Source organism: Mustela nigripes, chromosome 2, assembly GCF_022355385.1.
Source record: "Mustela nigripes isolate SB6536 chromosome 2, MUSNIG.SB6536, whole genome shotgun sequence".
NCBI lineage: Eukaryota > Metazoa > Chordata > Mammalia > Carnivora > Mustelidae > Mustela > Mustela nigripes.
The window spans coordinates 104,974,740-104,988,618 of NC_081558.1; the positions used below are offsets into that span (position 1 = coordinate 104,974,740).

Consider the following 13,879-nt stretch of genomic DNA (forward strand, 5'->3'; position numbering starts at 1 on the left):
TTTATTTGCTTTTTAACCTTTTCTTTGGTGCACAGCTTTGGAGAATGATAATTTTTAAATGTGTTTCATTTAGTGATTACCAATGAAAGAACAAAAGATGAAAAAAGATTTTTAGATTATGATTAAGAAATGTATGTCAACCTAAAATATATGACAGCTCAGGTTCCTTGAACTGGCATATCTGTAATTAGTAATTTGACCTTTAGAATCAGAGATTCAACTGATACACCATGACATTTAGATGACATAAAAAGATTTTTTAAAAAAACTTTATTAAATAAATGTACAGCTTCTCCCACCCAGTTTTTCCAATAACCTATTTATTACCTGATAGATGATGATATTTATTTCACTCATCCTTTTGTGTGGAGGGGGTACATAATAAAATTGAACTCTACACTTGGCTTTGCTAAAAGTACACTCAGAGAAAGGTTTAATAGTTTTGGAAGAAATGTTTGATAAAAGCACAATGAGCATGATCATCTATCAATGATTACCTATAGGAAACACAAACTGTACAGTCTTAAGTTGCCCATCATCAAGACTGGCCATTTTTATGGAAAGACTGATAACTAACTTTGTGAGCTTTCCTTTCAGGGTAAAAACCAATGGAGTCTGAGTACTTACCTGAAAAGGTTTCCTTAAATTCAATTTAAAAGTGCATTTGTGACATAGCATAGCTATAACTGTCTTCTGGAGTGGAAATGTCTAGAAATGTTTGACTTGAGGGTCCTCAGGAGGTCCTCTCCTTCTCTAGTTCGACTCCCTCTCCTCTCCCATTGGTTAGCATGGTAATCCCACCACACTCAAGTCTCCTGCCTTGGGTAAGATTTGCCCTCTGTAGTCATCCTTTATTAAAAAGTAAGTACACCTTGGGAAAAGTAACATATTAAACTGCTGCCAATCTCATCCCTATTTGACAATCTTAAAAAAAACTTATTGTTTTTTTTGGGGGGGGGTTGTTTGTTTTTTACTCTTACTTGAATGCAAAACATAAAAGGGAAGGGAAATTTAATTTAGAAGAAAACTGAAGGGGTCATTTTTGATCATGATACCTGGTAGAAGATATTCACACCTCCCAGAGGACCACTTTGGGGGTTATCAGGAGATAGAATTGGTATCATAAGAAAGAAAAGAGATTGGTCAGGGAACAAAGAAGAAAGACAGGATCTCTACTGGCCCTGAGTGTAGCACATTACCCCTGCTGTCATCATTACTCTTAACGCTGCAATTAAACCATAAAGTATTTCTGACTCTGGGGTAAAATCTACATCAGCTTAAAAGGTCCAAGACTTTCATTGAGTCTTCTGTTTACTTATCTACCACGTTTCTAGTTCCCTGATCATCCCCTTCCACCCCCCACCTGCTTGAACTTTTCCTTTATTTAATGCCATGCTTCTAATTATGGCATGAGAAGGATGTCATTGGCTGGTAGTGTGGTTCGTAGGGTAATGTTGTAATGTCTGATACAACCCTAGGGCTTAGAGACCTGCATTCACTTTTCTCCACCTGCTGCCAACAAGAATTCCACTGGGAAGTTATTAAAAGGTAATTTGTTTCATTCAACACATAATCAATAAAACGCAAGAATAAAATCATGACACTCCTTGACTTACAGTAAAAGTCTTAAATAGTAACACGAGATATTGTTTTCTAAATATGGCACTTTAAACCTGCATTTAATGATCTCTTGCTAAGGTTAAGAGGGTCAAATCCTTGAAATACTTCAAAATCCAAAGGGAATTACGTAGAAGTAACAGCCCACTCTTGCTTGTCACATACTCCTGACAAACGAGTCACTTCCAGGGAAATCACTGGATCTAAAATGCTGGAGCACAGAATTTTGTCTCCTGTCTACTCCACCTGCATTGACACAGGAACTAAGAGATGGGCGTGCACTCTCAAATAGATTGCTAATCAGAGCTCCTCAAACTGCTGAATGAAATGTTCAAATCTCCCAGTTTCTTTTCTGACCAGAAAGGGAATATGAAGTTAGATGTCAATCTCTACAATTTGGGGCTCTTAACATTTCCTTTAAAATCACATATAAACTGTTCTCTATTCCTTTGGAAAGTAGAAAATAGCCACCCTCAGGAAAAAGGAAAACAACATTTATGGAAGAAGATAAAATATGATGTGATTTTGTTAAGATTCGCTGCTGGCTTGCTCAAAAGGCTACTGCTTCTTGTTCAAGCTGCCACAGCAAATCTTTGCTAGTAGGAAGAAAAATTTCCATGGCTCAATGATGAGATAGTATCAGTAAGCAATTTATTAAAGAGCCTGCCATCCATCACTGGAATTTGGAACAATAATGATGCATTGAAAATAAGTATTCATCCCAGTTTTTTTTTTCCCCTCCTCACAAATTCCTTCAGTTCCAATATCTCTTCAGTAAATTGTTAATAGTATTTTGCTCTTTGTCTTTTTGGAAACAAGCCCAGGAGTGAGAAGGCACCAGCAGCAGCTGCCACAAACCCAATGGTACTTATTGCTTGGTTGGCCTATAAAGAAATGAGAAACAAACAAAAAACAAATCTTATTCTAAAGGCATCTCTGTCTTAAATCCAAACTTTAGCTTGTTTCTTAAAACGAAGACCTTTTTAATGTACAAAGGATAAATTTAAAGCTTCATGTAAAATTTAACTGTGTATGAACAAATAAATTTATGATTTTTACAATTATGACAAAGATATAGTTAAATACACATATGTATATATTCTTCATATTTTTGTGGTCCCCAAAAATTTATAACTCATTATGGCACAATTCCTTATAAGCATGGTAGTACATCTGGGAGGTAGTACTCCTGTTTTGCAAAGCTTCGTAAGTTAAGTGATTTGCCTGAGGTCATACCACCATGATGTTTAGGTACAGGTTGAGTCATGAGCCAATTCCCTCTAAACAATCATTATCTCCTAAACATATACAGGTTTGGTTGGGTCTATACCAGGGTGAAAGTCTGTGTGTGTGTGTGTGTGTGTGTGTGTGTGTGTGTGTGTGTGTTTCTGACTTGAGAATGTTTACTAGCAAAATAATTCAGAGGTGTCATCTAAGCTAAATATCTATAAGCTCTTATTTGGTAGATACAATTTCTATTTTGATAAACAAACTTCCAAAGAAGTCAATAATGATGTTAACTATTGTGTCAAAAATTAATTTCTCATGTAGACAAACTAAAATAAACCACTCTCAAGCTCAATTGTCCATAAAGGAGTTCAGACATTTATAGCTTTAAGGATATTAATCATCATCATGATGAGGGATCTAATGAATATTCATGGTTTTCATGGCACTCAGCTAATATTGCCTTCCATCTGTATGAGTTTGAGTGCAATTTTATGACCCAAAGGTCACATTCAGATGCTTTAGAGTCATCAGGTATTCTGAAAACAACAGTTGTTCTCTGGGATTTAAGAATCAGGCTTTCAAATAAAGCAAAACATTTCTCCCAAATGACTCTAGGGACCAACCCAAATACTGGAAATCCTGACCCAGCTCACATTTGAGCATATCTTCTGTCTAACCCACAGGCCTTCCCCACATAGGTTGCCATCCCCACAGGACTGCTACACAGTGCTACTCCCCAACTGTAGCTTCCCTGTTGGAAATAGACCACAAGGGCCTGGCCAAGAAAGAAACACAATGTTATACCATCCTGTGGTCTCTAGGGACAAGGCCTGTCATTGTAGCTCCCTGCTCTGCCACCATCCTCAGTTGCCAGGGAGAACGGCATTGGCAAACAACTGACAAATCCAATTTAGTTTACAATTCTAATTCTGTTTGGTTGATTATTTTATTCATACATTTTAATGAGTCACCGCCTAAGTTTATTTCCCAAGGAAGAGTCAGAATTTGCCGCAGCATAGAGCTACCCACTTGGCACATGGAAAGCCAAAGGGACAGGAAGATACAAGATACAGGACAACATTCCAAAGAGGGGCAAAATCAGTAATCAGACAAGAATCAAGGATTATAAATCAAGCCTAACCCTCATTTAATTTCAGGCAGAGACTGAGATCCCAGGAAGTTCTGAGATGGGGAAGTGTGGAAGGTAATAAACAAATAAGAAGGTGCAATTGGTGCCTTTAGAAAGAGGAGTCAAAAGATAGCCTGGGGAGGTGGCAGAGGCCTATGGGTAGGGTGGTCCCAGCTAAATGCAGACCTAATTCACTGTGTCTCCTTCAGCGGCTCGAAACATAAGAGGTGAGAGAAATCCCACAGATCTAAGAGGTCTGGGGAAAGCAATGTGATCCTAAACCAAAACCCCCTGAGAGCACATATGCCAGATACCATGACAAGGAAGCTACTTCCTACAGTGTAGGCAGTTTCCCAAATCCCAAAAACTTATTTCAAATTATAGTCTAGATGGCAAAATTCTGAGTAATTCGGATAATCTCTTGGGAGTTATGTGTAATGGGATTTGACCTGCAAGAATATAACATCCCAGAATCTTCTCAGTGAACTATTATGAACAAGAGCTTTTATTTTATAATTTAGGATTACAAAATCACTTAAGCTGACTCTTCACATTTTATCCTTTACAGGGTTCATAAAGAATAAAGGCCGCATTCCAAGGATCTATACATGACCAATGAAACATTAGCTGAATCTGGAGTGCTGTGTCCTCACATAGTGTAGCTGGGTCACAGATGACTGCAGGGCTTATCAAAATTCCTCTTCCCCTGAGACTAAGGCCACAGTGCTATGCACTGTAGCACAGTCAGAGTGTATCACAGTTCAGCTTGTCCAGGCCTATTCAAGGGTGCTGCCATCTTCCACAAAGGCAGGCACATTTTAATATCTTTTAAGACTGGAACAGTGGCAAATGTCTATTTTAAATTTTTTTTTTTTTTAAAGAAAAGCCACAGACTAGAAAAAAAAAAAACATTACCAACAGACAGATCTGGTAAAGAACTGTTATTTAAAATATGCGAAAAGCTCTTAAAACTCAACAAAAAGAAAATGAGCAAGGAACCCAATTTAAAAATCTATAATTGACAAAAGCTCTCAAAGGACACATCATCAAATATGATATGCAGATGACAAAGAAGCACATGAAATGATGCTTAACTTCACAGACTTAGGGAATTGCAAAGTAAGACAATGAGATACCACTCTATACATAGCAGAATGGCTAAAACCCAAAATGATCACAACACCAAATCCTAAAGAAGATGTGGAAAAACAGAAACTCTCATTTACTGTTGGTGGAAATGCAAAAGGGTAGAGCCACTTTGTAAGACACTTTGGTGGTTTCTTATAAAGCTAAACATACTCTTACCATACAATGCAGTAAGCATGCTCCTTGTTATTTACTGAAAGGAGCTAAAAATTCATATCCACATGAAAACCTGCCCACAAATGTTTCTAGAAGTTTTAGTCACAATTACCAAGACCTGAAATCAATCAAGATGTTTTTTAGTAGGTGAATGTACATCCAGGCAATGGAATGTTATTGAGCGATAAAGAAAAGTGAGCTACCAAACCATGAAAATAGATGGAGGAATTTTACATGCATATTGCGTAGTATGCATACTGCTCAATTGTTGCCAGAGGTTTAGAGTGAAGGAAAGATGAATCCTCAAGCAGAAGATAGAGGAATTTTAAGGGAGGAAAATTATTCTGTATGAAACTATAGTGATGTATATATATGTCACTATACATCTGTCGAAATTTATAGAATATACAACACTGAGAGTGAACCCTAATGTAAACTATTTTAGGAGAGGCAAAACTTTTTCCTGTACCCCCATTAGTTTCTCAGCTGAACCTTATTAATAAAAGACAACTTTATAAAAGAAAACCAACAAGTTTACTAACATATTCATTTCATATATACATGGGAGAAACTCAGGGAAGAGTATCTCAAAGAGGTGGAGTAGAATTCAGGCTTATATGGCATGTTCAAAAAAGAATAGTAGGTTTGTAGAGTAAAGACAGGACAAAAGAAAGCACTTTTAGGCTTCCCAGAGCAGCAGACCATGGGAAGGTAAATATATGAGAAACTTATGACAAAATCTAGTTAGTTAAGGTTGTCATTTAGATTTTTCTGGTGTCCTCTCCAGGCTGGTAAGAGTCTTAATGATAACCACCAGTTGTCCTGGATGATTAACTTTTGTCCTTCCTGCTAGAGAAGGGCAGAGGGACACCTTTGAAAATATATGTCCCAATTTTAGGCTTTGCTTCTCAACTGCCTTCAGCTCAAAATAATCCTTATGCCACATATTTTGAGGTGACATATTCCAGCTTTCATCACTATGTACTCTGGTGGGTAACATGTCAGTGTTGGTTCATCTTTTGTAACAAGTATACTACACTGATGTGGACTGTTAATAGTTGGGAGGCTGTGTACATGACTAATGGGGAGGGCTTTGAGGGAACTCTCTAAACTTCCAGTTCAGTTTTGCTGTGAACTATATACTGCTCTAAAAAATAAAGTCTATTATTGTTTTTTTGAATACAGAAAAACACAAAGAAGAAAAAGATGGAGCTACAATCCTTCCACTTTTCTAATCTTTTTAAATGTATTTGCAGTTTTTTAAATTGGGATAAACACACAGCCATTCCCCCCCCAAAAAAACAGTTCTAAGCCCAAGACCCCAAAGCCCTGAGGAGATCCAAAAATGAATCCAATATTAGCTATTATTAGTAATAATACTATTAATTATTGATAGTAATGAAAATAATAATACAAGTACTATAGTTTCTATCAGGTCAACATTTTATTGAAGAGTACCAACAAAGATATATAAAATTTTTTAAATATTGCAATTAAAAATATTCATCCAAGTTTTGCTGGTTTGGTGATGGATAATATGTAATACAATGTGCTAACAGACTTCAAATATCTCCTATAATCCTCCAAACAACCTCAGTTTATAGATTAGGAAACTGATAAACAATGTTCCCAAAACCACCCAGCTAACCCCTGGGGAAGAAATTGGTCTAGCTCCGGTCAGCAGAATTCCAAAGTTTAGATGGCTCCTTAAAGCTGTCACAGCACTGTCTTCAACAGAACCTGTTAGAGAACCATTCTAGTTGTTGAGGAATGATTAATTTTCCTGAGTTGATTCTGAGTATGAAAGGCTAAAAGATGAGGGACTGTAAATTAGAGTCAAAGCAAAAAGGTGGTATTAATCCCTTTTTTTAAAAAACCACATTAAAAAAATTGCTTGTTGAACACAGCAGACAACTTTATCATTTGCAAAGGAGAGGGATGGACTGCATTTCCAGCTGTATCACTAGTTTTCAATGCGAAGACGAGCAGGAATTTATGTGGATAGCCTCTGTGTTCTGGTTCAGAAGCAATTTATTGTTACATGTGAATAGAACATTCATTATGTTAATGTATTTCCTAATAAAAATGAGTTTCCAATTAAATTATTTCCTAATGAAAACAAATGTATCCTTTCATAATGTTCCCTCTCCTATCTTCCCAAGCTTCCATGAGAAGAATTGTAAACTCATTCCTTAGAATAGACTTTTATATAACACATTCAACAGTTTCAAGATACTGGGAAACCTTATTCATTCTCTTACATCACTTTAATAAATCTTTAGCTTAAAACAGCCATGTTGGAATTGGATTGGTGATATGATAGGGAAAAAGAAGGCAAATGAATCAAGCATGCTTTTAGTTAGGAATCTGCTATGCTACAAAATAGTGTGAGAAATGGCAACATTGCATGCTATTTTAAAAATAATCGATCCATTTTTAAAAAATCATCCAAAAGCTCAATGAATCAAAGGAGCTGCTTAAAAGCACACAATTCCTCTGAAACTGGCATTGCAAGGAGACAGAAACCATTTTCAAATCCACCAAAATATGTCTGTCATTAGTTGGCCTCTCTCAGCTAAGGGAAAAGAATCCCGGAGTTACCATCTATGTTTTTGGCAAATGATCTCCCACTTAAAAATGGCAACATTCTTTTCAGAATGTTCTTTTCAGTGCATGAGGTTACTGATTTGAAACTGCTGTATGACAGGGAAATGGGAAAATAGAACAAAACAAAACTCTGAAGGAAAGGACAGAGAGTAATAGGACTGACAGAAAAGCTATGGTCTTGGTTCCGCTTCAAGTTCCTTCCAGCCCCAAATTCATGATGTCCACATTCAAGCTTTAATTTGGCCATTAACTTGCTACATGACCTTGGTCAGCTAGATTCCTTCCTTTATCCTTCGGAATTCTCATATTTTCTTGTCCTTTTCCTTTTGTTTGCTGCCTGGGAGTCTTACAGTCAGTAGTTACTATTTTTCCAATGTAAGAACCTTTTTATGTATCTTCTAAAGGAAACTCACCTGCTCTGAAACTCCTTCTCCATAACGAAGCAAAGTCACAAAATGCTCACAGTTGTTGACTAGTATGTCGTATTCCACCTCCTGTCCAATAACCATCTCTGACCGTTGCATGACTTCTTCCATGGGGAGAGGGGAGTAGGTCCCATCATATTTATTGTTTATTCTGTATGTGTCCTTTCCCACAACATCCCTCAGCAGCTGCATCTTCACCAGGGCTTTCCTGCTGAATATAGACTTGGCGCTCGTAAATGAGGAAGAAATGCCATCCTCTATAAGGAGAATTCTAGTTAGCAAGATCAAGGGACACAACCCAGTGAAACCCAATGCCATATAATTACAGTGCCACACCTTTGGAATTGATGGAGTCACTGAGGCCCCTGAAGGAAGGAAGCTCTGTTCCTAACTTACCACTTAATCTTGCCAGACTGAACAACTCATTCTGTAAGTTTATCAGTAACACTTAGTAAAATATGAGTGGGAATATAAGGAAACTATGAATATTTGTATCTGCCCATAGAGCAAACTGGGTGAGAAAACTACCCATTCTTGAGGAATAAGATCTCTATCAGTTGGCATTATTGTTAGAGATCTTGGTATATGTTCTTAGCACAGTACATCTAAGACCACTGTCTACTTTTTTCTATAAAACATGCTCTTTTTCAGCATCTGAACCTTCCAGACTAGTATCTCTGGAGCTCAGCAGTTGTGCATTAGGATCAGTGAGTTCATCCTGGTCTCGAAGCTGTGCTCCTTACCCCTTCCTCTGCCTTTTACACTTGTCCTTTCAATTTGGCTTGAAATCTGCCTGATACAATTTGAAACCTGCATGGTACTTCAGTCCTCTAAAGGGTCAGATAGGGTCAACTGGGGCCCTGCTTTTGTCTTGCCAGTTTCTTTTGACCAAGAAACTAGGTCCTGAAACTGAACCTAACCTAGTAGGTGCGGTCCAATAGATGTGGCCCTAGGCTATGCCCTACCCACCCACCTGTTATATGCCCCATCCCCTGCCACTCCATTTCAGCTGCCTTATTTGGCAAGCATCTGCCTAGACTGCCAGGGACCATAACTGTCAGTATCTGAGCCTGGACAGATGATTGCTCAGTGTTCAGCTCTAACGCCAGGCCCTGGTCCCTCTCCATCTGCCTGAGACTGCTATGCTTGGCTATTTGTTCAAGTAAATCATGGGGTGGGGTGGGGGGTCTCCATATAACTAGTGGTTAGACACTCTTCCTTTTTCTACTTCTCTTTTTTCCTACCTTCCAAGCTCCTTTTCTTCAAGCAGCATTTCCAGTTACTGTCTTACACGTTGAAAGTCCTTATACATTATAAGTTCTTAAAGCCTGTATCTCCTAGTTAGAATTCCTAAAATTTTTAAAGACTAGTCTGTTGCAATTAATTTACAGGTGAGGATATTGAAGTGTGGAGAGATAAACTGGCTTGCAAAATATGATGTGAGTAGTTAACAACAGAACCAGGAACTGGATTTCAGTATCCATGATCAAAGCTCCATGCTACAACCACAGTAATATGGAGCTTAATGTGTGAAAATAAGGAAAGAACAGGAAAATCTCTTTATTATTTTCCAGATGTGAAAACTGCAGAAATAATGTAACATTGCTTAATGGTAATCACCAGACTCTGCAGAAACTAATGGCTCTTTATCATATATGTTATTTTATTTGCCATTTCTATTTCCAATACTCTAGAAGAAGAGGCAAATATCTCAAAATGTTGAAAAAAACCACTTCATTAAAAATTCTCTGACACTTTTTCTAAAGGTATTGTGTCCCAGTCTATTTAATTGCATATATTTTTTCTTAAGAAATGATTTGTGCTTATTTCTAAGCATTTAGGAAATACAGAAAAAACTACATAAACATGTAAATATAAATCACCCATTATCTACCCACCCAGAAATAACTGTTATTATTTTGATGTACTTCAATTATGTCTTATTAACACATGAATACAGATGTGTGTATATGTGTGCATTCACATGTGTATATATTATTTCTTTGCAAATTAGGTTTCATATTACATACTACATTTTTAATCTGGAATTTTCAAGTAAATATCATGCAAGATTATCTCATGCAATTAAACGTGGCCAGAATTTTTTTAATGGCCATTATAGTAGCTATTGTTTTGGCCTATCTAGCACCCCATCCCACAACTGACTCTTTCTTTCTGGAAAAGGTTTTGTATGGGTCAGTTATAGCAGCTCATTCTCCTGGGCACAGGGATGGTCCAGTGATGGGCATGGGATCCACACTATACGAACTAGGATTGTTCTCCATGCTAGTTCTTACTAGAACAGGAAGGGATTAGCTCTCTTCTATTGGGTCACAGGACTGTAAGAATGAGAGCCTAAGGATACTGACAGTTAATTAGTTCAGCTTCCTAGAGACACACAGTCTGGGAGTATTAAGACAATATACAGAAAGAAAATGCAGATATGAGGCTTGATAGTCATGTTCAATCCCTTTCATCCAAGTATCCCTGCCTGAGTCCAGTACCATCTTCACCCTTTTGGTAGTTCCCCTCAGTGAAGCAATGAATTTGCCTTTTTGCTCAACCTAATTTGTTTGTTTTCTGTTACTTGCAATTAAGAATTCTGTCAAACATAGAATATGTTTGACATATCTAATATGTCAAATATTAGATATGTCATATATCTGATATTCTGTGGCAAAGTCATAATTCATTTTACTAGTTCCCTATTGAACATTAAGCAACTGAGAATTTCTATTTTTGTATCTCTTAGTCTCCTCCACATATTTAATCCATTCCCCTATCCTCTCCCCTCTGGTAACCACCCATTTGCTCTCTATATTTACGAGTCTGTTTCTGGCTTGTTTGTTCATTTGTGTGTGTGTGTGTGTGTGTGTTTTAGATTCCATATGTAAGTGAAATCATGTGGTATTTGTCTCTCTCTGTCTGACTTATTTCACTTAATATAATACCCTCTAGGTGCATTCATGTTGTTGCAAATGGTGAGAACTCATTCTTTTTCATGGCTGAGTAATATTCCATTATTTATATACCACATCTTCTTTATCCATTCATCTATGGATGGACACCTAGGTTGTTTCCCACATGTTAGCCATCGTAAATAATGCTGCAATAAACATAGGGGTACATATATCGTTTCAAATTAATGTTTTCATTTTCTTTAGGTAAATACCCAATAGTGGAATTACTGGATCATAGGACTTTCTATTTTTAATTTTTTGAGGAACCTCCATATTGTTTTCTACAAAGTGGCTTCACCAGTTTGCATTTTCATCAACAGTGCTAGAGGGTTCCCTTTTTCTCCAAATCCTCACCAATATTTGTTATTTTGCTATTGTCTATTTTTTAAACTATTATAAATGAGGTAGAAGTAAACACTCTTATAAGGAATGTTAGTCCACATTTCTATAAATATTTCTGAAGAATAAAATCATGGAAGTACAATTACAGAGTCAGAATATATGAACTCTTTTAAGACTTCTAATATATATGAACACCTGGGTGGCTCAGTGGTTAAGCCTCTGCCTTCAGCTCAGGTCATGATCCCAGGGTCCTGGGATCCAGATGCTCACACTGGGCTCCCTGATGCACAGGAAGCCTGCTTCTCCCTCTCCCACCCACCTCCCCTCCACCCCCCACCACTTGTGTTCCTTTTCTCGCTATGTCTCTCTCTGTCAAATAAATAAAATCTTTTAAAATAGACTTTTAATACATACTGTTAAATTGCTTTCAAGAACGATGTTTCATTTCTTTAAACAATAACCTTGATTTTATTTCCTTATAGCCTTATCCACACTATTATCATTTTAAAATCTTTGCTAATGTGATAGTCATAAAATCTATTATTTTATTATACAATTTCTAGATTACTACCTTTAAAGATAGGTATTGGCTTCTGGTATTCTTTTCCTAAAAACTGTTCATAGGTCCTTACCCAGTTGTTTGTTGGGATTTTGATGTTTATGTATCCACAGCATCTAGAATAGCATTTGGCATATGCTGAGTAATCTATAAATAAATGTTGAATGTATTGATATAATTTGTGTGATATATAAAGACAATAATTCTTACCATGTTTGTGACAAATATTTTCCCCAGTGGATTATTTACTTCTTCATTTTTTTTTTCCAATCCAGAGGTTTTAAATCTTAATGTTAATTGGTCTTTGTGATTTATCCAATGCCAGTTTGGTCTTAGTATGTCCTTCTCTAAACCTGTTTCAGATAGGTTTATCTACTTTCTATATTTTGTTTCTATTTTATTTCATGATTTCATTCATGATTCCTCCTTATAACAAGAAAACTCAAAAGCTCTTAGGAGTTCCTGTAAACAAACCTTACCTAGAGGTGCTATGTTGATAACATAACCATCACCCAAGTACAGTGCCCAGTGCTGATAGCCAGAACGAAATACTTCAATCAAGTCCCCTGGCTGGGGGTTACCAGGATAGCTCAAACTAAAGCAATCATTAAACGCCATCTGAAATGATAGACACAAAGAAGATCTAGCTGACATGACTTGATAAAAGAAAATCTGTTTAAGACTTCCATAGAAGTATAGACACACAGAAATTATTGGGATTGCATTCCTTATTAAAGACTTATCAAAACTCATGCCACTGTCCTTTTCTTTGAATGATTCCAACACTGTATTATGTGCATACAGTTGAAAAAGATGTGAGAAAGAATTTTGTTTGTTAATTGCTTAATTTTCTATAGTAATGCTTCTCATCCTGGTCAATCCCAGGGCTCCTTTACAATAGTAAGCATTTTATAGTTCTCTCTTTAAATCCAGAAATTCATAGATAGGATAATTTGCCTGCATACAAAATTTCCAAAGTATTAATAGGATGTCCTATTGGGAATAGAGAGGGGAATTTAATTTATAATAACATCTGTTTTATGTAAACACTCAGTCTGTGACTGTACCAAAACCCATAATAAAGTGTCCATATGCTTGTACTTACTTAGCATGAAAAAGATCACCATTCAGAAGCAGAAGATAAGAAGTCTTTCTGCCTTTCATATACCAGCCTAGTAAAATCAAAGAACAGGGCATGGGTGGATACTGATATTCTGTGCAAAAAAATACTTTATATTGCAAAACTTAATCTATCATTTAACTTAACCAGAGATAAGTTCCAGGCTCAGATGAGTGGCCAGCCAGATATTCAGTCATACTGTAAGAAACAGGACATTGCTTCCTTGTGCCAAACTGTATCGTGCAGGACTAGGCACTTCAGTCTCTACCCACTAAATAATCAGTAAATGCTCTGTGTCATATGACAACCACGAACATCCCCACAGATTTCCACCACTCCCCTACCGCTTCACTTACTTACTGATTCCAAAAACAGTGTAAAGTAGCCATTGTAGAAGTGAGACAACTTGAAAGGTCAGGGAGTTCACCATGTTGGTGAATATGTCTGAAAATTCTGAGCTGGTGAAATTTTTTTTTTTTTTTTAAAGTCAAAACTTTTCAGAAAGAACATAGAAATCCCTGATGGTTGATTTTTATGGGAGGTTACATAGGAGGTTTCCTATGTATGTATGGCATGGACGTAGAATGA

General features: G+C 36.8%; 1 protein-coding gene across 1 annotated transcript; it reads right to left on the reverse strand.

Moving 5' to 3' along the window:
* Positions 1-2,326: 2,326 nt before the first annotated feature.
* Positions 2,327-12,789, reverse strand: PLAAT1 (phospholipase A and acyltransferase 1). Its single transcript, XM_059388018.1, has 3 exons — positions 12,651-12,789; positions 8,299-8,567; positions 2,327-2,501 (listed from the first exon to the last, which is right to left on the reverse strand). Exons 1-3 carry the CDS (start codon positions 12,787-12,789, stop codon positions 2,400-2,402), a joined length of 510 nt encoding a protein of 169 aa, XP_059244001.1. The 3' UTR covers positions 2,327-2,399.
* Positions 12,790-13,879: the final 1,090 nt, after the last annotated feature.

What these genes read in the sequence shown, in the direction of transcription:
- PLAAT1 (XM_059388018.1), bottom strand. Translation starts at nt 12,789, where the DNA reads ATGGCGTTTAATGATTGCTTTAGTTTGAGCTATCCTGGTAACCCCCAG. An exon ending in TATCAACATAGCACCTCTAG is followed by an intron (nt 8,568 to 12,650) that starts GTAAGGTTTGTT and finishes TTCTCCTTATAG; the next exon opens with AGGATGGCATTTCTTCCTCA. An exon ending in GAGAAGGAGTTTCAGAGCAG is followed by an intron (nt 2,502 to 8,298) that starts GTGAGTTTCCTT and finishes ATTTCTTTATAG; the next exon opens with GCCAACCAAGCAATAAGTAC.